The 21,146-nt window shown below is 42.5% G+C and overlaps 1 protein-coding gene and 1 long non-coding RNA gene across 7 annotated transcripts in view; one reads left to right on the top strand and one right to left on the bottom strand.

Moving 5' to 3' along the window:
* LOC140910412 (uncharacterized) lies at positions 1-11,741 on the bottom strand. 2 transcript variants are annotated; one of them, XR_012158575.1, is made up of 2 exons: positions 11,348-11,741; positions 1-4,306 (listed from the first exon to the last, which is right to left on the bottom strand). It is a non-coding gene; the product is annotated as an uncharacterized lncRNA (long non-coding RNA). The 2 variants fall into 2 exon arrangements; XR_012158576.1 differs by lacking the exon at positions 11,348-11,741 and adding an exon at positions 10,140-11,325.
* Positions 11,009-21,146, top strand: part of ELMOD2 (ELMO domain containing 2) — a 17,493-nt gene continuing 7,355 nt past the window's right edge. The window contains exons 1-6 of one of the 5 annotated variants that reach the window (XM_073341197.1): positions 11,009-11,090; positions 12,375-12,522; positions 13,656-13,684; positions 18,392-18,489; positions 19,409-19,538; positions 20,594-20,727. In XM_073341197.1, the coding sequence (XP_073197298.1) occupies positions 12,378-12,522; positions 13,656-13,684; positions 18,392-18,489; positions 19,409-19,538; positions 20,594-20,727 (536 nt within the window). In that variant the 5' untranslated portion in view covers positions 11,009-11,090; positions 12,375-12,377. Of the gene's footprint in view, positions 11,091-11,347; positions 11,637-12,208; positions 12,523-12,665; positions 12,812-13,655; positions 13,685-18,391; positions 18,490-19,408; positions 19,539-20,593; positions 20,728-21,146 lie in introns of those variants that run through there. The other 4 variants (XM_073341199.1, XM_073341195.1, XM_073341196.1 and 1 more) reach the window with 4 other exon arrangements.

The raw sequence follows: 21,146 nt of genomic DNA on the forward strand, positions 1-21,146 counted from the left end.
GATTTTGTATATTTTTATTGTGAAAATAATTTTAAAATCCACAGCAAAGCCCACAAGGGAAGGGAGCATATCAAATCTATACCACAGGAAGACAGCTTAGATACCTCTCAACAAGCCCGGCTGAACTGAATTTCCCCAGCTAAGCACACGTATTTTAGAAGACAAAATTACATCTTTAATAAGTAGGAAATGTCATACTTTAAAAAAAACCTAATAGAATAAAAAAGAAGTTCTGAACTATAAAACAGTGCATTAAAATAACCCATATGTTGTTCACACATTACCAAACTGTTGGGAGATGATTTTATTTTTGCACAGATCTAGAAGGCTCTGATGAAAGAGGGTTTTCCTTTAAGGATTGTCTGTTGTCACACTTTGAGTGCAATTCAGATCAGTGAGAGGTTTTGTCATCGCTATATTGTGGACAAAGGCCCTTGCGAAGTCCTGTAATCCATTTAAAACTCATACAGTCCCACATCACTAATAAAAGCAGATTTTTTTCTGAGCATTATCTGAAGAATTTTCCAGCATCCTTTAAATAAAAAAAACTGATATAGTTAGCTTTTCTTAAGATATCCAGCATATCATCAATTCTAGGCATAGAATAAGCATCTGGCACCATGACAGCACTGAGTTTCCTATACTCAACCCAAAACCTTACAGTGTTGTCTGTCTTAGTAACAAAGACCACAGGTGATGCCCAAGAGCAGTCAGACTCTGTAATCACTCCCAGGTCCAGCATGCTCTGCATCTCTGTGCAAGTTTGCTCTTGTACCTTGCCAGTGGTACAGTACGCCCTGCTGGGAAGTGGCTGTGATCCTACAGTAACGATCTTATGAGTCAGCAAATGAGTCTTCCCTGGCTTGTTAGAAAACACTTGTCTGTGTGCTTGAAGTACAGATAACACCTCTGCCTTCTCAACTTATAGTAACTCACTGTAGTTATTGAGGCTTTCCAGAGATGAGCCAGTTTGGCATTCAGCCATCAAATCAATGAGGTTTCCTCAGTTTCCCCCTCTAAACAACAGATTATGTTTATCATGGCTTCTCTCTTGTGATCAACTTTAAATCTGTTTATATGCACCAGCTGTGTGGCAGCATTACTGTGAGGTCTTTTGCATGTATGTACATTCAGTTACCTCTTCTATCATTTCAAAAGGTCCCTTCCACGAGTTTTGCATTTTTTTCCACAGGGATAAGTAGCAACTCTCTGTCTCCTACTTCAAAGAGCATTTACAAATATATTGGTCATGCCATACCACAGGGACAGTCAGGCCAAACAAAAGGTGACTCTGAACCACTTCCAGCATGTCCTTTAACTCTTGCTTGAACCTTTGTACATATTCAGTTATAGGCTACCTTTCTGTCTCAGTATCTCCTTCCCAGCAGTCTCTGGTAAGAGCTAGGAGTCCCCTCACTTTCCCTCTGTATAGAAGATCAAATGGACCAAACTGTAGATTCTTGTGGCACTTCCTTATTAACAACAAATAGTGTAACATTTCGTCCTAATCTTAGTCCCACCTGCGGGCATGCATCCTCAGATTTGATTTCAGTGTCCCACTGAACCTCTCCACCACACCATTTGTCTCTAGGTGATATGGGGCAGCTTTTAGTTGTTTTATCCCACACACAACTTCCATAAGTCACTGAACAGCTGAGACATGAAATCTGACTAATGATCTGATAAAATATTTTTAAGAAAACACACTCTGCTAAAAATAATGAAAAGGGCTTTTTGCCACAGAAACAGGCTTTATGTCAATAGAGCAACTGCTTTCGGATATCGATGGCAAAATCCACTACCACTAGGATATATTTCTTCCCCCTTTGGGTGGGGTGTAGCATAGGACCCACAACGCCCATTGCTACCCTATAAAACGCCTCTAGTATTACAGGCAAAGGGCAAAGAGGAACTTTATGCAGTCCTGCAGGTCTTTTTTGACATAATTCACAAGACCTGCAATAATCTCTCCCCTCATTTTGTACTCTGGCCAGTAATTTTTTTTTTTAAACGGCTCATAGATTTTCGTGGCTCTAAGTGACCAGTAAAAGGAAAATCATGTGTTAGCAAGATTAATTCCCCACAGTGCTGGGCAGGCACAATCAGCCACTTCTAAGGTTTCCCAGGGATTACACTTTTCCCTATGAGCTTACTTGTACTTTCTCCATTTCTCCTCACTGGGGTTCCCTTCAGCACATATCCCCATATGCACTCTAGAGTGCAGGCTGCCCTTGGTTCATCTGCAAAATGCTAGCAGCTGACAACTGGGACAGATTCTTCAGTAGCAGGGGTTAATTCCCCCTCCCCCAGTCTCAGAGGATTCTACTTTCCTTTGCTATGCAGGAGCTGGCTTCAATCCCTCCCATATCTGAAAGCACTTTGCTTCCTCTTGCTCAGCTGGGGCTGTCCCCTTCTCCCACAGCTGCTCCTTTGTCTGCACAATTCTCTTCTATGGGTTACAATATTAACAGCTGTGAACATACTAAAAATATAATTTCCCACCAGCATTGCTGTGGAAGTGCTGTTTAATATCGCAACTTTCAAGGTACCTTTCAAGCCTCCTAATTGGAAATGCACCTTAGCCAGAGGTACAGCTATTTAATATTTCTCTAATGCCAGGAGCTCTACCTTCTGGTCAGGTAACTTGCCAGTTTTTCTGAATATGCTTTCCTTGACCTGAAAAATTTGTACTCCAATGTCCCTTGAGGCTACCCATTCCTTGCAATATATATTGGCAACCTTGATAAACTCCAGGTCCACTTCCTTAGGCTCAGGCCTCACAAAATTAATCAGTGGCCCCACATGTTCCTCTATATTAATGAAAGTTGCATTAACTTGCGTTGGATGGGGTGTGAGCTTAGTTTATCTTAGGGCACTTATTTCTCATGTGCTCAGTGGAGTTACATTGGTGATACCTCCTTGGACCATTCTCCTGTACAGGTTGTGTATGATGGGGATTTCCAGCAGAGGAATGATTCTGGGGAGGTGAGCACCTGGGCTCCCAACCACTCTCTTTCTTCCTAGTGGTAAAACACAGTCCTCCCCTTTACACCAGGCTTCTGTCCCTCCTTCGGTGTCTTGTGCTCATTAGACATTTGGGCTTGTACAATAGAATCAGGCGGCAGGATGGCAACTTCCTGTAGAGAACTTAAAGATTTATTCTATATTACATCTCGGAACACATACTTAGAAAATGCTCTTGAGCAAAGAGATCAAACAATTGGTCATAGTTGTCAGCCACTTCTTCCTTTTTCTTATTGGGCCACACATTTTCTGGACATATTGACTCACTTTTCCTGAGATTTGTGAATTTCAGCCTGTACAGATCAGGGTTAATTTGAAAGCTTTGCAAGACAGATTTTTAAAATTCACAATATTTCAAAGTTTTTTAAACTAGCATTTCATTAAATATGTTTTATGCTTTACCACACAACTTTGCAATCAGGGGACTCTTATCTTCTGGAACTTTATGAACCTCACATAACCTTTCAAAAGTGAAAAAATATTCTTCCATATAATCTGCTTCTTTTTTGTATGCAGGGCACAACCTGTCCCTCCTGGGTGATCCTTGGATGGAGGGAGTTCCTGGGGACAGTGGGATCTGCCCGTTTGCCCATTTTGCTCTGGGCACCTCTGCCTTTGTGCCTCCCATTCCTTGGCTCTCGTGTTTGTTTCCCACTTTTGGCGTCCATGTACTTTGTCTTTCTACCCAGACAACCATTTTTATGGTTCATGCTCATCTTTTAATTTGTCATTCCCCAACCTGGCCAGCAATAACTTTACAGTTGCTTCACTGATGCTCATGTTTATGCTTTACTTTTTGTTCTATTTCCCTTATCTGAAATAAACAAACTGAAAATAATAAAATGGTAACCTTTCTTTTGACTGTTCCTAGTCTTCACAATTGAGAATCACTTAAACTGTTACACGAGTGCTTAAAGTATAAATCTCAGTTAAAATAGCAAGATGTTTAAATCCTGCATAATTATGCCACTGTCACATTTAGGGGTGCAATTCAGACCAGGGAGATGTTGTGTCACCACCTGTATTAAAATGCTTCTGCTATTGGTGACTTCCAGCCTTCATGCACTCCATGTTCTGTAAATTGTATTACTCCGATTCAACCACTTTGAATCCAACAGCCTGCCAGAAGTTATCCCAGACACACTCTTGTCTTTATCAGACTTGGTGAATGTTAGCAGGTGACCCCAACTCACCCCCAGTCCTGAGCTTTCTCGAACTCATGTGCTCTGCAATGTCCATCCCTCTCCTGCAACATTCAGAGGCATAAAAGGTCCATTTGATCCTTTAAAGAGACAAAACCCAACAACTTGCCACATTAACTGGAGTTAACATACACTTTAAAGCAAACACAGAACTAGGTTGGGTTAGACCAGGGATCTCAAACTCAAATCACCATGAGGGCCACATGAGGACTAGTGGACCCCTTTACACAGGTCTGAAAACGTACTTTGAAATTTCAGTCAGGCAGTGTTCTTTCTCACTTATGCTTCTTTACCAGCACTATATTCTGCAACTGGAAGGTAGAGTCTTGTCTAACTCCCATTGAAATCAATGGGAAGAATGTCATTGACTTCAATGGGAGTTGGATAAGACTCATAATCAAAAGTTCTGTTGATGATGCATAAACCAGAATAGCATACAGCTCATGCTCCCCCTCCCTGCTCCTATTCCAACCCCTTCCCCAAAACCCATCCCTGCCTCTTCTCTGCCTCCTCCCCTGAGTGTGCCGCGTCCCTGCTCCTCCCCCCTCCCTCCTGTAAAATCCTAAGTGCTGCCAAACGGCTGTTCGGGGGTGGGAAGCGCTGGGAGGTAGGTGGAGGAGCGGGGACACGGCGCACAGTGGGGAGAGGAGTGGGGGGGAGAAGGAGTCATTTCCTATGGCGGGCCGCAGGAAATAGCTCCGCAGGACTGCTGCGTGTTTGAGATCCCTGGGTTAGATTAAAAGTAAAACTAGTTTACTAACAAAAGAAGACAGGATTTTAAGTGAGTTCAAGTATAAGAGATAAAGTTAGAAATGGTTACAAGCAAATAAAGGTGAACATACACATGTAAAAGTCTAAAACTTAATCTAGCAAGGTACAGGCTTTGTTCAAGATGGCTTTCCCAATTAAGTCTTCTGGCAAAATGGTGTCTGACTCCTTCCCTCCCCTCGGGATCTCCTCCAGCAGCCCAAAATGCAGGTTCCTTTGTTTTCTTAGATGAAAGACATACCTTGGGATATTCTGCCCTTTCCTTTCTAGAACAGTATGGATTCTTCTGGTTACCCCTCAAAGTAAAGTTTATTGAAGCAACGTGGAAGATGACATGGACTCTGGTGGTGAAGGAAGCTCCATGTTCTTTCTTCCTGCACTAGCGTTTGCTAAAATGTAAATTGTTTTGTTTCTTGCCATCTCCACTCTTCCCTCCCCATTAGTTTGATTGCTCTGTTTACTGTTTATGTCTAAACTGAGGTAAACCCACACTCCTTTGTTTAGGATAGAGCTTTAACACTTTTACCTGTCTGCTTTTGAACAAGTGCTAGTAACATCATTTCAGGTAATTCATAATTTTACATATACTGTTGATATTGTCAGCCATGACATTATTAACCAGTAAGTTATTAGTTTTCAAATGATACCTCACAAGGCATATTTTGTGCAAAGATTATTACAATAGTGTGTAAGGCAGGGGTGGACAAACTTTTTGGCCCTAGTGCCACATCGGAGTTGCAAAACTGTATGGAGGGCCGGTAGGGAAGGCTGTCCCTCCCCAAACAGCCTGGCCCCCACCACCTATCGGCCCCCTCACTGCCCCCCCCTCAGATCCTCTGATCTATCCAACCCCCACTGCTCCTTGTCCCCTGACCACCCCCTCACGGGACCCTCCACCCTAACCGCCCCCCCCGGGACCCCACCCCCTATCCAACTCCCCTTGCTCCCTGTCCCCAGACTGCCCTGACCCCTATCCACACCCCCGCCCCCCTGACAGGCCCCCTGAGACTCCCACGCCTATCCAACCTCCCTGTTCCCCATCCCTTGACTGCCCTCCCGAACCTCCACCCCATTCAACCACCCTCTGCCCTGAACCTCCGCCCCATCCAACTGCTCCCTGTCCCCTGATTGCCCCCCGGAACCTTCTGCCCCTTATCCAACCTCCCCACCCCCTTACCATGCAGCTGAGAGCAGCCGGACTTGCTCACTGGAAAGCCTGGGAGGTGGGCAGGCACAAGCCGTGTTACCTGTGTGGCAGCATGGCTGGCGGGGGGGGGGGGGGGGCTGACGGCTAGCCTCCCCGGCCAGGAGCTCAAGGGCCATGCAGGATGGTACTGCAGGCCGGATGTGGCCCACAGGCTGTAGTTTGCCCACCTCTGGTGTAAGGTGTGAATACAGGGGTGCATACGGTTACAGAGTCCCACACTCTTGGAACACTCCTGCTGCAACCTTCGAAAAAGCTCCAGTCAGAAACAGGGGTGCTTGGGTTACAAATATGTTGTCTCGCAGAAATCTGTGCTTGGGCTTGAGAACATAAGGAGCCAGAGACCCAACCCACTTCTTAATTCCTTCCAAGCACTTGTGCATCTTGTCTGAACCTCCTCTCCCCACGCTTCCGAAAATTAAAATACAAATGGTGAAATTTTGGCCCTACTGAAGTCAAGGGCAAAAATCCCACTAATTTCACCCCATGTATGAGTCTGGTATTTCAGTTCAAACACAATTAAAAAAAAATATCTATTTTACAAGTGGGCACCAACTAAGAACACTTCTATTTAATTATCTGTGACAGCGCTATCATTCCACAACACAACTAGGCAAGCAAACATCCTGAACAGCAGACAGCATCGTAGGAAATACAAGCCCCAGAACACTCTCTGATCTACTTTCATGCTATAGCACTTCCAAGTAACAAGGGACATTGTGAAAGAGAGTAAATTCATTTAAGAGGTTACACTGTAAAACAGGTTAAAAGGGTCTAGCATAAAACCCAGCTGCTACCTCTTAACATGGCCCTCTTATCCATTAACTTTCACCCCACCTTTTTAATATTTTTTTCAATGCATGATCATTTGATTGCACATTCAACTCAAACATCACATTCTTTTGGAGTGCATTGTGCTTTAAGAAAATATGAAACTTTAATTAGAGAGAATGCCAAACTTGCTGGGTCACCTCTGATATGATCTGGAAAAGAGGAACCAGCAGTCCTGCTTGGCAACCTTTGATATTATACGAAAGGTATAGGAACAAATTCTTTTTCCTGCATTTCAAGAGATATTAGAACATGGCCAAGCAAGTCAGTTTGCCCTCTTATAATTCAACTTTTGTGTCCAATTCAAAGCAAGTGAAATTCCCTTTACTCTCCTCACAGGAGCAACACAACCTACGAAAGTGTGCATTTCTACTATGGTTTCCATTAGAAAGTGTGCAATACTCAGGCCGAGCCCTATCTCAGGTGGTAGCAGGTTCCTATAGCTAGTCCAAGTGAGTTTAGACCTCTTTTCTGTCAATTACAGCTGTTACGATGCAAATATATTGACAGGTGGTTCTTCAGGTATGTAGCTTGAAACTATTTTTAGATATTTAAAAATAAGTACCATGATCTTGAAATGGATCTGGTAATAGCAGTGTAGTAACAAACGTAACAGTACTGGAGCCCTGCAGAAATGCACCCACTGCACATGTACTCTTTCTCCCTCTCCATTTTCTTCACCTACACTTATTGTACATGTATCCTGTAGCGGGGAACTGAAGTTACTCATTCTATCTCTGCAGTTTTGGAGCATGATGCATCACAATGCTCTGTCCTGTGAAAGTAGAATGAATTATATTGAAATTATAATTCATTAAAGAAATGCTACTTGAAGGGTTTGTTGAAATATAGTTGTCAGGAAGAGAAATATTAAGGAGTGTGAGACAATGGGTCCTCAAACTAACTTAGAGCTCCTACTGAGCTAGGAGATTGGTAAACGTTAGTATGCAAATAAGATATGTATGTATATTTGTCAGTTTCTGCTTTCGTCTCTTATGTTAAATTGGCTTTGGCTTAGCCTCAGAGAGGGGCTCACATCTGGGTGCATTAGCAAAGCGCTTTGCTAATAAACAGAGTGGTCTGACAAATTATGTGAGTCCTGAATCTGATTTTGACAGTCCTTACAATTGGTAGCACCACTCCAAGGAAGGGGGTAGGACCAGGCTGCCATACTGTTGTTACTGGACATAGCTACTGCAAATTCCTCCTTGAGCTGTGGGGAATGACGTGGCTTTCCTATCACCTCTGGATTCTAGAGCCTGGCCAGTCCCAGCTCCTCAACTAACCCTGACTCAACTACACTGCTGGTCTGGTGCTGCGCCTCAGCAGGGCCCAGAGCTATCATGCAGAGATGGGAGTGTGGTCTGTGGCTTTTTGCAGTAAGGAGCAGCAGCTGCCATTAGCTAAAAGTGCAGAGTCATGTCCCATCTAAACTGTACAAAACAATAGAATATTTGGTTGTTAAGGAAGAATAACAGATCTACAGACAAACATTAAGATGTTTAAAGAAAATCTTTGCAAGATAACACTCTGTTTGGCAGAAATGCTTATCAACAGTTGCAACTGGGAAAAAAAAATCTATAAATGCCCCTTTTTAAACCTCCAGTTGCTTCTGTCTGTTGCGTAACTAGTTTCACAACATTTGAATGGATTCTTGTGTGTAGGAAGTAATGTGCTAGTAATGGTTAAAGAATTGTTTCGCAATATTTAGTAAAAATAATTGGTTACGGTACAGATAAGCAGGACCTAAGTTTAACTATATAAACTGGGTCCCAAAAAGAAGTTATTTGAAACCTAATTCCAGGACACAGCCCAAGATCAAAGCTGCCAGAACCCTCAAATCCTGCCAACTATACTGGACACAGCCCCACATGACCCAATCCTGACTGGGCACCAGGAAAAGTTCATCTGCCATATGGGAGTGGTGAGCATTGTATGTTTAGCATGTGTATTCTGTTGATCAATTGCTAATAAATACAAGTTAAGGATATTACTGTGTAAAGACTCTTTCACTGGGAAAAGGTCCTGCCAACCCATAGAGGGATTGCTCTTGGTTGGGGGGACACTGAAGGCACTGCTGCTGCTTGGGCATTCCATGTGGCCAGCAGCACCAGCCGTTGCCCAGGTGGTCCCCACGGCCAGCTGCCAGGGCCATCAAGCAGCGGCTGCTTTGGCCGCCCCCAAGACCACTGACTAGCTATTGCACTGGCTGCCTGGGTCTGCCTGAGCAGTAGCTGGTGTGGCTGGCCTTGGGGCCACTCCAGCAGTGCCCAGTGCGGCTGACTGCAGGGCCACCTGATCAGCTGTCTATAAGGCTGCTCCAGCAGTGGCCGGTGTGGCTATCCCTGGGGCTGCCTGAGCTGCAGGCCCCAGAGCCAGCTGCTTGGGCAGCCCTGAGGTCAGCCACATGGGCTGCTGCAGAAGTAATGGAAAGTCATGGAATCCATGACTTCCACTACCTCCATGACAGACATGCAGCCTTACCCATCAACACTAAATTTCATCTGTCATTTTGTCACTGTGTTGTGAGATCCCTTTGTAACTCTTCACACAAAACTTTGGACTTACAATATTGAGTAATTTTGTATTGTCTGCAAATTTTACCCTCACTCTTCACCTTCTTCTCCACATCATTTACGAATATGCTGAACAGCACAGGTCCCAGTATCGATCCTTGGAGGACTGGATATTTACCTCTCTTTATTGTGAAAATGGCCATTTAATCCTTCCCTTTGTTTCCTATCTTTTAACCAATTACTGATCCATGAGAGGACCGTCCTTTTATCTCATGGGAAGTGTGACATATTGAGGGTGGGGTTGATGGAGCATGGTTCAGGGGAGGGGGAAGAGCAGAGAATCTGAGGGGGCTAATGGTCATAGAGGGGACAGTGCAGCATTATTATCATCATAGGCATACCCTGAGGTTCAGAAAATGACAAGGCCAAGCTGCCCGAGCATAGTTTTTCAAGGTGCCAGAGGGTAACGTCATCTTAGATTTCACATGCCTGAGTGCTCTGGGTAATAGATAAACAACAGACCTGGGTAATAGATAAACAACCAATGAGGGATGCCAAGTCTTGGGATAATGCATTTACAGCAATTTGCCCTACCTACTAGGCAGCTGCTTTTCGATAGATCAGTTGCTGTATTTACTGGGTAGTCTTCAGGCTCAACCTTGCATATAGCATACTTCTAGCTTTCATGTGGCCAAGCACAGGTCACTATAAGTGTGTGCATCCTACAGTGAGAGATGTAAACCACAGTATAGCACATCTTATATATCTGCCTCTGTGCCTGACCTAAAGGATGCAAATTTATTACAGTCCCCACCCGTGCACATAACACGTACAGATCAGCAGGTTACAGGGACACAATCTTCAAGTCAGCCTAAGCTGAAAAAAATAATTTCTGGTTAGTCTTGCTACCTTGGCTTCTTTCTATTTTAAATTAATCAATTGCACCTGAGCTCTTTATATACACTTTCTTTTAGTGCAACTGTTAAAAAAAAAAAAAAAGACAAACCTTTTCCCCCTCTGCCTACCAACATCTGGTCTACATTGAAGAGTTCAAACAACTTGATATAGAAAAAAAAAACCCACACCCTTGGCTGACACAGCTATGCTGACAACTCCCCTGTACAGACACAGATGGAAGAGCACTTAGGGAGACTGTGTTTCTACACCCTTCTGTCCGTGCACGCTGTGCCTACAGACCAGGGCTTTGTTGAGATGTTTGTCATCTATTCTACTTTTCTCACACATATTCTTCATTTTTTCAGACCTAGGACAGGAGGGAGACCCTTATAGTAAATCTCAAACACAGCAGAGCCAGCCTGACCCTAGGAACAGCAACGATGGTGGCAGACAGAGAGAAGAGGTTTCTGGTCCTTTTGGACGGTCTGCTGCTTATTACTCGGCCAGCTAGACACGGTCACGTGCTTGTTAACGTCATGCCGCCTGGCTCTGCCCATCTCCAGGTGTGTTACACGCACGCCCAGGCGACGGCACACGGGCCTCTGGCTAGGACACGCCAGGCGGAGTCTGCCGGGGGAGCAGGAACAGGTGCCCATCGCACGCCGCTATTACCTACCCCACCTCACAATGAGCCAGGGCTGAGCGGCCCGGCGGCTGCAGCGCCGAGGAGGCGCGTTCCGCAGGCAGAGAAGGAGGCAGCGCCCAGCGCCCGCCGGCCACGAGTCCCCCCTTCACGCCTCAGGAACCCGACAACTAACCGCTGCCCGACGCCACCTGGGGCTGCGGAACCGGGGCCCGGGCGGAACTAGCGCGGGTGGGGGTGGGGGGGAGCGGGCTACGCGCACCTCGTCGCTGTCCCTGCTCGCTGAACGGCTCGTGCCGGCCGGGGCTTGGCGGGTCTGGAGGTTGCGGCGGGCGCCCAGGCACCGCCTCGCTAAGGTCGCCCCCCCGTTACGCACGCGACACGCTAGCCGAGGGGCGGGGCACTTCAGCGACCCCAGAACGGCGGTTTGACTGGCCCGTCCCCCACGCCCATCAATCACTTCCGGGTCAGCAGGGGACAGCTTTCCTCCCGGGGGTCGCAAGAGTCAGGGGGCGAGGCCGGAGCCAGCCCCGCTCACTGGTTGGGACGATGTGAGCAGGGCCTGGCCTGCTGGCGGTACCCGGGCGCGGGGCGCGCCCTCGTGGCAGGACGCGCGGGCAGAGCTGCTGCCCCGCCCGGGAGGGGGGAGGGGGGAGGCGGCTAGTCCAGCGGGGCGTCCCGTGCGAGGACCCGTCATCCACCTGCTCCCCGCTGACCGTCTGGGGCAGCAGCTGGCCCTGGGCCAACCCCCTCCCCTCCTCTCAGCAGACAGCGGGCGTTGTGCGACCCCCGCGACAGCTGTCCGGATGAGCGACATGGCAACAGCCTCGCTTTCGATGAGCCTCTCTGCCCCTCCCCCAGCCCCTGCGCATCTTCCTCGGAGGGCGTAGCCGCCCCCCACCGCCACCCCGGGCTGCACCTAGGGGGCCGCAGGGCAGCGCGGCGGTGTTTGGGCAGAGCTGGAAGAGGAAGCTAAGGCAGTGCCTGACAGCCTGTGTCCTGCTTTGGCAGTGCTTCCAGTCCCCCCTCCCCCCCATAAGCCTTGGCATTGACCCTCCCCAGCTGCCTGCTCTTCCGCGTCCAGCTCTGGTACAAAGCATCTCTCCTTCTTTACCCTTTGCAGCTAAGGGAGGACGCAGCCTTTCATTTCTGACAGACGAAGGCCACGTGAGAGGGAGCAGATATTACCGTCGTTAGCAGGAGCTAGCAGCCCAGATAGATTGTACAATTTTTTTCTGTAGTGTCAGGCAATGAATGGCCTGTGATCAATTGTCACTCTCTTTGTACAGAAAATGTTTGTGTACTTATGGGGATACCTGTATAGTAACTTCTTCCGGTTTTGGCTGAAATGGATCTTGAGGCTGCTTACTGGAAAATGTGAATTACAGCGTATCTGTGGTGGCTCAAAGGAAGGTTCACAACGGACGCTAAAGATAGGTAATAAAGAATGTAATCTTTTAAAAAGTACATTAGAGCTTGCAACTGGTCAGCCAGTTCCTCTTGCAGTTAGGTTTGGTAACAGTTAATCTGTGTCACAGCAGTTTGAAGGCATACCTAAAGCATTGTTGGTTTCACATCAGGTCCAACTAGGGAAAAAAGGTCTAAGTCATCGATACTGTACTCCTATTGGCAGACTCAAGGGTTACATGGGCCTTAGATTCCTCTACAATGTTCATTGCTGGAATTGGCAACTATAGGTCTTCTAGAAGCATTTTGACAAAGCATGGTAAGAAAGCTGACACCCTTCCTGTGTTGTGTCTGTTTTGTAACTTGTTTCCTGTATTGCCTGCTAGGCCAATGCCTTTCTCGAGGACTCTAAATTTACTTTAAAAGCAAAGCGCATCATACTGTATATAAACTATAAATGCTTTTACTGAAGCTTTAATTATAAAAAAAATATAAAGGTCTAAAAGATATATTTTCCTTTCCCTGCTAAACAAGGGAAATATAGTCTGCTTTAAAAAATGAGCTAAATGGCGTTACACCTTCTGCTGAGTCTCTGGCCAATTTTTTTCTTTTTACCATCACAATTTCCTATTTAAAGCAAAAAAAATTGTTTTCTTTGAAAGACCCACACAAACATGGAAATTAATTATAAAGGGGAAATACTGAAAATGACGACACACAAAGTGATGTCAAATCTAAAATAAGTATTTTCTCTTACTGGTAAGTCAATCTTGGTTGCCGTTGTAACAATAGTAGGAAAATGTACGAAGTATGATGATCTTTTGAAGTTTACTGTTCCTTTAAACTCCTGTTAGTATAAATGACTGATTTTAATGCGCTTGGAAAGATATTCCTAAATACACAACAGCTATATTTTCACCAAGAACCCTTTTCTCTTTCAAACTGGCACCTCATCTTTCCAGGCTGTTAAACTGAGGTTGTAATGAAGTAAATTTAAAAACCACAAGACTATTCAGATTGCTATATTCATAAAGATGGTGATAGATTTACATCATGCAAAAGGTTTTCAATTCAGTAGTGTTGTCAATGATGTAACTCGTCAAAAGTTTGAATTCAATATATAAAACAGTTGTAGTGATCTAATTATTTGTCTTGTATTACAGAGTACTCATTGGGATTATCAAAGAGTAAGGTAGGATTTGATGGAGATAACACATTATAACCAGAAAACCAATTTTTAGAGACAAATATGCCCTTAAAGGAATACTTACTTGTAGAATTTGATAGCTTTCAGAGTCTTTTGGGTGTGTATTCATAACAGAATATGTGCTGGAGTAAAATTTTCTCTCACTGTTTTTCTGTTAAAGTTTTATACAGAATAATGCTCAATATGCTCAGTGTTATCCATATTTCCACTCTCATTCAGAAATATATGTAAAATTGAATAGATTATTTGAATAGGAAAAAATTAGTCTAATTCCTAATATAATTTTTGTCATGGTATCAAAGCATCGGTGATCTGCACAGCAAAAATGAAGCTATTAGGCAGGACAGGATAAATGCGATTTGCAGTCTAAAAATCTTTTGTAGAAAATGGAAATGTGATATGTAATCCTTTCAATGCTAGATATATACCATTATGCTATGCTGTCATGTGGTCGTGTTGTATAATTGAGGCAAATGGAATATGAATACATACTTGGCTGTTCAGCAGTATGTCACAAGTTCATTTTACTTTTGATATGTTCAGCATCAGTTAAAGGGATACTGTTAAAGTTTTAGATCATCAGATTTGCTTATCTTAAACTAAATTTTTTTCTTTGTAGATATGAAGATGAGTGACTGTTCTTTTCTGTCTAATCACTGCCAAGTGGTACTGAAAGAGAATTTTTGTGACTGCCACATAATTAAATTGTTGTTGTTATGATAGAGCACATTGAGTGGGTTCTACCAGAGGTCTTGATTATGATTTTAATATCTTAAATTTATAGAGTATCTTACCCCAAAATGACAGGTTTCAGAGTAGCAGCCGTGTTAGTCTGTATCCGAAAAAGGTGCATCCGATGAAGTGAGCTGTAGCTCATGAAAGCTTATGCTCAAATAAATTTATTAGTCTCTAAGGTGCCACAAATACTCCTTTTCTTTTTATCCCAAAATGGTTTCCCTTTGTGTGTCTGTGTGTGTATTACGAATCCCATCTCACATTATTGAAATGTAGCTGTTCAGGAATGGAATGAAAACTATTTTATGACTGCATAGTGCCACTAAGAGATTGGTATAATATAGCTGTCTGTAATATCCAACAATGACATTGTAGCATCTTGTGTTTTCTGTTGTGGCTGTATACGCCAATCTGTGAGGCACAAGGTTGCGAACAGATGTCACATAGGGATGTGTAAGCTCCCTCTGAAAACTTGGCATGATGCATGGTCCTTTTTTCCCCAATCATAGAATCGTAGGACTGGAGGAGACCTCAAGGGGTTCTCTAGTTCAGTCCCCTGCACTCATGGCAGGGTTAAGTACTATCTAGACCATCCCTGACAGGTGTTTGTCTAACCTGCTCTTAAACGTCTCCTATGATGGAGATTCCACAACCCCCCTTCGCAATTTATTCCAGTGCTTAACCACCCTGACAAGTTTTTCCTGATGTTCAACCTAAACCCCCCTTGCCGCAATTTAAGCCCATTACTTTTTGTCCTGTCCTTAGAGGTTAAGGAGAACAGTTTTTCTCCCTCCTCCTTGTAACAACCTTTTATGTACTTAAACTGTTGTCATGTCCCCCCTCAGTCATCTCTTGTCCAGACTAAACAAACCCAATTTTTTCAATCTTCCCTGATAGGTCATGTTTTCTAGAGTTTTAATCATTTTTGTTGCTCTTCTCTGGACTCTCTCCAATTTGTCCACATCTTTCCTGAAATGTGATGCCCAGAACTGGACACAATACTCCAGCTGAGGCCTAATCAGTGCGGAGTAAAGCGGAAGAATGACTTCTTGTGTTTTGCTTACAACACTCCTGCTAATACATCCCAGTATGATGTTCACTTTTTTTGCAACAGTGTTACATTGTTGATTCATATTTAGCTTGTGATCCACGATGACCCCCAGATCCTTTTCTGTAGACTCCTTCCTAGGCAGTCATTTCCCGTTTTGTATATGTGCAACTGATTGTTCCTTCCTCAGGGGAGTACTTTGCATTTGTCCCTATTGAATTTCATCCTATTTACTTCAGGCCGTTTTTCCAGATCATTTTGAATTTTAATCCTATCCTCCAAAGCACTTGCAACCCCTCCCAGCTTGGTATTGTCCACAAACTTTATAAGTGTACTCTCTATGCCATTATCTAAATCATTGATGAAGATATTGAACAGAACCGGACCCAGCACTGATTCCTGCGGGTCCCCACTCGATATGCCCTTCCAGTTTGACTGTGAACCACTAATAACTACTGTCTGGGAACAGTTTTCCAACAAGTTATGCAACCACCTTATAGTAGGTCCAGGTAGGTAGTATTTCCCTAGTTTGTTTATGAGAAGGTAATGCAAGACCATATCAAAACCTTACTAAAGTCAAGATATACCACATCTACTGCTTCCCCACCATCCACAAGGCTTATTAGCCTGTCAAAGAAAGATATTAGGTTGATTTGACATGATTTGTTCTTGACAAATCTAGGCTGACAGTTAATTATCACCTTATCTTCCAGATGTTTGCAAATTGATTGCTTAATTATTTGCTCCATTATCTTTCCAGGTACTGAAGTTAAGCAGACTGGTCTGTAATTCCCCAGGTTGTCCTTATTTCCCTTTTTATAGATGGACGCTATATTTGACCTTTTCCCGCTCTGGAATCTCTCCTGTCTTACATGACTTTTCAAAGATAAATCGCTAATGGCTCAGATACCTCCTCAGTCAGCTCATTGAGTATTCTACGATGTATTTCATCAGGCCTTGCTGACTTGAAGACACCTAACTTGTCTAAGTAATTTAACTTTTTCTTTCCCTATTTTTGCCTCTGATCCTATCTCATTTTCACTATGTTAGATGTCCAGTTGCTACTAACCTTGTGCATCTTTCTCAAAGTGATTAATAGATTCAAAAGCCAGAAGGGACTATTGTGATCAGCTAGACTGACCTCTTGTATAATAGACCATAGAACTTCCCCAAAATAATTCCTAGAGTATATTTTTTAGAAAAACATCTAACTTGATTTGAAAATTGCCAGTGTTGGAGAATCCACTATGATCTTGGGTAAATTGTTCCAAGGTCAATACCATCATTGTTAAAAATTTACACCTTATTTCCAATCTGAATTTGTCTAGCTTCAATTTCTAGCCATTGGATTTCTCTGCTAGATTGACAGGTTTCAGAGTAACAGCCGTGTTAGTCTGTATTCGCAAAAAGAAAAGGAGTACTTGTGGCACCTTAGAGACTAACCAATTTATTTGAGCATGAGCTTTCGTGAGCTACAGCTCGCTTCATCAGCTGTAGCTCACGAAAGCTCATGCTCAAGTAAATTGGTTAGTCTCTAAGGTGCCACAAGTACTCCTTTTCTTTCTGCTAGATTGAAGAGACCATTATTAAATACTTGTTCCCCGTGTAGGTACTTGGACTGTAATCAAGTCACTCTCCCAACCTTCTTTTTGTTAAGCTATAGAGAGCTCTTTGAGTCTGTTGCTGTGAGGCATGCTTTCTAATCTTTTAATCATTCTTGTGGCTCTTCTCCAAACCCTTTCCAGTTTATCAAGGACTAATGCATCCAAAGCCTTCTTTGCCACAGCATTTCACTGGGAGCTAATGTTCAGCTGATTATCCACTGCAACCCCCAAATCTTTTTCAGAGTTGCTGCTTCTTAGGATAGAGTTCCCCCATCCTGTAAGTGTGACCTTCAGGTATTTACAGCGTTTATTGGTATGTGATCTCTATTCATGTTGGTCTTTGGCTGTGTCTTTGAAGTTATCAACATTTATGCCGCATAAGTTAATATTCTGCTTATGGGTAACTTTAAAGTATTTACATTCACCGTCCTTCCTGTACTTTCCAAGTTTCAGCTAACCATAAGTGACTTTTTTGGAGACTCTATCATCCTCCTTTCTGATAACAATCTGTCCATCTGAGTTGAGCTTTGATAACTATTGTCTTGATGCAGGTTGTTTTTGCTCTTTCAAGGACGTTAATGTGTATGTTAAGGCCTCTGTCTCAACCTATTTGTTGTTACTAGCAGCAAATGTGCCACACTTTTCCAGAATGAAGATATTAACCTAGGTTCTGGAATTTGTCTTGGACTTTGGTTAATATCTTCACTCCGGAAAAGTATGGCATGCTGTTAGTAACAACATAGTCAAGGCCTCTGTCTCATCCTAACACTGGCATCTCACTTCCAATAGTACACTTGCTCCTTATGATGATGTGTTAGTTCATTATTGAATTGGAGGAAGAACGTCACTGAGAATTAGCTTGCTCCTCAATAATCCCATTGACTTCAGTAGGACTAAGTAAGTGGAGTAAGGTACTATTTAGCATGTTGAAGGGTATCAGAATCTAGGTTATAGTGAATTTCCAATACAACTTCTCTCCGGATCTAAGTTTGCCTTTGAGGATTCTCCTCCAAAAATTATCAGGCCTGACACTAGTTATCTTGAGATCACAGTCCAGGATGCATGTTTTTTAATTACTGTATTTTACCAGCTGACTGAAAAAGAATGAAACCATCCTCATTCTTTCACAGGCAAAGCAAGCACACTTAAGGACTTACCACAAAATGTATTTACCTTGACAACTGTCCCATATTTTTTCATTTTTAAAAGATGCAAATGCAATGGGCATAAACAGACTAGTAAATAATAGGAACAAAATAGATGTTACGTTTTGTATTCATTGTTTGACTTACGTTCACTTCTTAGGTATTAAGACATGCTATACATGTTGGTGAAGCTGAAGTGGAAAAATGTGTCATGGGTATAATGAAAGAAAAGAAGATTAATATACAGAAGGATACAGGGTATGTTGTTTGCTACTGTTACACAGGTACCTCTAAGTGGACCACATCATTTTGCCTTTTATAACATTGTATAGGTATATGACGAGAAAGATGATTATTTTAGGAATCACCTAATCTGATCTTGTTGTTTGAGGAATACAGTATGTACATCATACTTTGCAATTCACTTTTAAGGATTTAAGATGTATATATGAGGAGACTGCATATGACGTGGTGTGGTATAAAGGTTTTATTGGCATGAGTTTGGGATAACTGCATTACTCACAGTTGGCCAACCCCAATTAAATTGTACTGGTCATCTCAATCAGATCTTTACCATATCATCACATATCCCGTATGACCTATATTACCTATATTGTTTTAGAGAGTTCATTTAAAAAAAAAAAGCTTGTTAGATCAGTTTCTTTTGTGTCTCTCCACCTGTAACTGTATAGGCCTTGAAGAGGGAAAAGTATAACTAATTTAAAACAATTCTAAAAATGATCTTTCTCTCTACATAAAAGCCATCCACAGTTTCAAAGTTTGGGATATCTTCTGACCTTTGAAATCTAGAAGCAAGTGTGACATTTAATGTTGGAAAGCTGCGGTTTTCCCCTTTTCCAGAGATGCAATGTTCCCATTTCCAGCTGTGCAGCATTGAAGTATTGCCCTTAGACTTGTCACTGGAGCTGGATGAAATATTACCCATTCTGGAGTTTAGACTAGTGTAACATTCTGAGGTGAGGAAAGTAATACATTTCTCTCTGGAAGAAAGTTGTTGTTTGTTTTTTCAGTTGGGCAAAGCTTGTAGGAGTTTGGTGTGTCACATTAAATCCTGCAGGACCTGTACTCTCTTTTTTGTATGATCTAAGCAATGATGACTCTATGGCCATCCCATCATGTATTGCCTTAAGATCCTGTGGGGTTTTTTGTTTTTCAGTTTTAAGACAAGCCTGCAGGTATGTTTGCTGCAGATATCTGGTTATAAGAAACTTTATTTGGAGGTGGAAAATCTGAGGAAAGTTCCATATGATTCAGATAATGAAGAACATGAAAAGCAACTAATCCAGGTGAAGGAGTCTTGGAATTCTGAGTCCTAAACTATTACTAGAATAATTGAATGCTAATAAATTAGCCATAGAAGTTTAGCTTTCTCTAAATTTCTAACTGTCAGGCTGTTTAGTCTTTATAAACTAGAAGAGCAAAATTGATTTTAAAAATTGAAATAAACCAGCTGACAGGTGCCCTTTCAATAAGTCTCTGACAAATGCCCTTGACTGTATCCAACAGTATATGAGAGCTTAATTTATCCTCTTACTGCTAATTATTTTAATAGCACCTTGGCATTTTAAAAATATTTACTATTTTCAAGTTGTAAAACTGACTCACTGAAGTTAAACAATACTCTAAAGCAAATCTCAGACGAATAGCTCTGTTTCTTAAGGGTTTCTTACAGTAAGTTTATTCCATTTGAAATTGCAAAAATAGTAGCACACATTTTAACAAAACAAAACTCTGCATACCAAAAATACTTGATCATTTATGGTGCCTTTCACTCATGAAATTTTGTTTTTACAAATACTAGTGAATTTAACATTCCAATATCCCTGTATATAGATATTTATCCTCACTGTGGCTTTGATCCTTCAAAGATTTATGCACGTGTTCCAATTGAAGTACAGGGGTAATCTCATTGAACTCAATGATCATATTTGTGCCTAAAATTAAGCATTTGCACAAGTGTTTGCAGAATTGGGGTTTACGTGTATGAGGAGACTGACAACCAGAAAAATGAAGGGCCTGATGCTCTTTTACATCCACTTAGAGCCCTTTTGCACTGCCAGATAAAAGGGGCCTTAGTGTAAATGAGTATCAGGCTCTAAGAGAGTTAATTGTCCCTGACTTGGTTGTAATTTTAGTGTATCTATAGGGCTTAAGTGAGTTACCCAAGAGGAAAAAAAAGGAAGTGTGACAAAGCATAGAGAATCCATGTCTCCCAATTTTTAGTCTTGTCTTAAATGCAAGATTTTGTTATCTGACATGCATCAATAAGTGTTCTGAATAACATGACTAGGAAGAACATCGGCAGTTCTGTTATTTGTAACATGGAAGTATGTTTATGTAGCTTTGGAATTTGCTGATACCTCATGAAAATCTGAAGGCTAGAATCACCAAGCAGTGGTGTGACATTGGTTTCCAAGGTGATGATCCCAAAACAGACTTCAGAGGAATGGGCATGCTGGGATTAGTCAATCTGGTGTAAGTGAAAATAAATACTTTTTTTCTCTAAGACTTAAGTTTTTTCTATGTCTATGAATTCTTATTTAGTATTATTCCTAATTCCCCCTGCAATGACTACTTGAGTAGAAGAAAACAAATATATTGACTACTGTAATACATTAGTAAATAATGGAAAAGGAGCCCCTTTCTAAATGAGTAAACAGTTCTTCAACAGTGAGCTGCATTGTTAATTAGTTGGATAGATGATAGTTTTAGTTACAAATTGTAACAGAGTTGAAAAGAAAAGCAGAAAGGAGTTTAAGAATAAAGAATTATACACCTGTATGATAGGCCTGCTATGCTATAGCTGGGAAAGTAACTGATCAAAACTCTTCAAAATATAGTTATTACTAAGTTAAAAGTACTAATGATGTAGAACAGAAGATATGAAAATTCAT

The sequence above is a fragment of the Lepidochelys kempii genome, chromosome 4 (genome assembly GCF_965140265.1).
Source record: "Lepidochelys kempii isolate rLepKem1 chromosome 4, rLepKem1.hap2, whole genome shotgun sequence".
Taxonomy (NCBI): Eukaryota; Metazoa; Chordata; order Testudines; family Cheloniidae; genus Lepidochelys; species Lepidochelys kempii.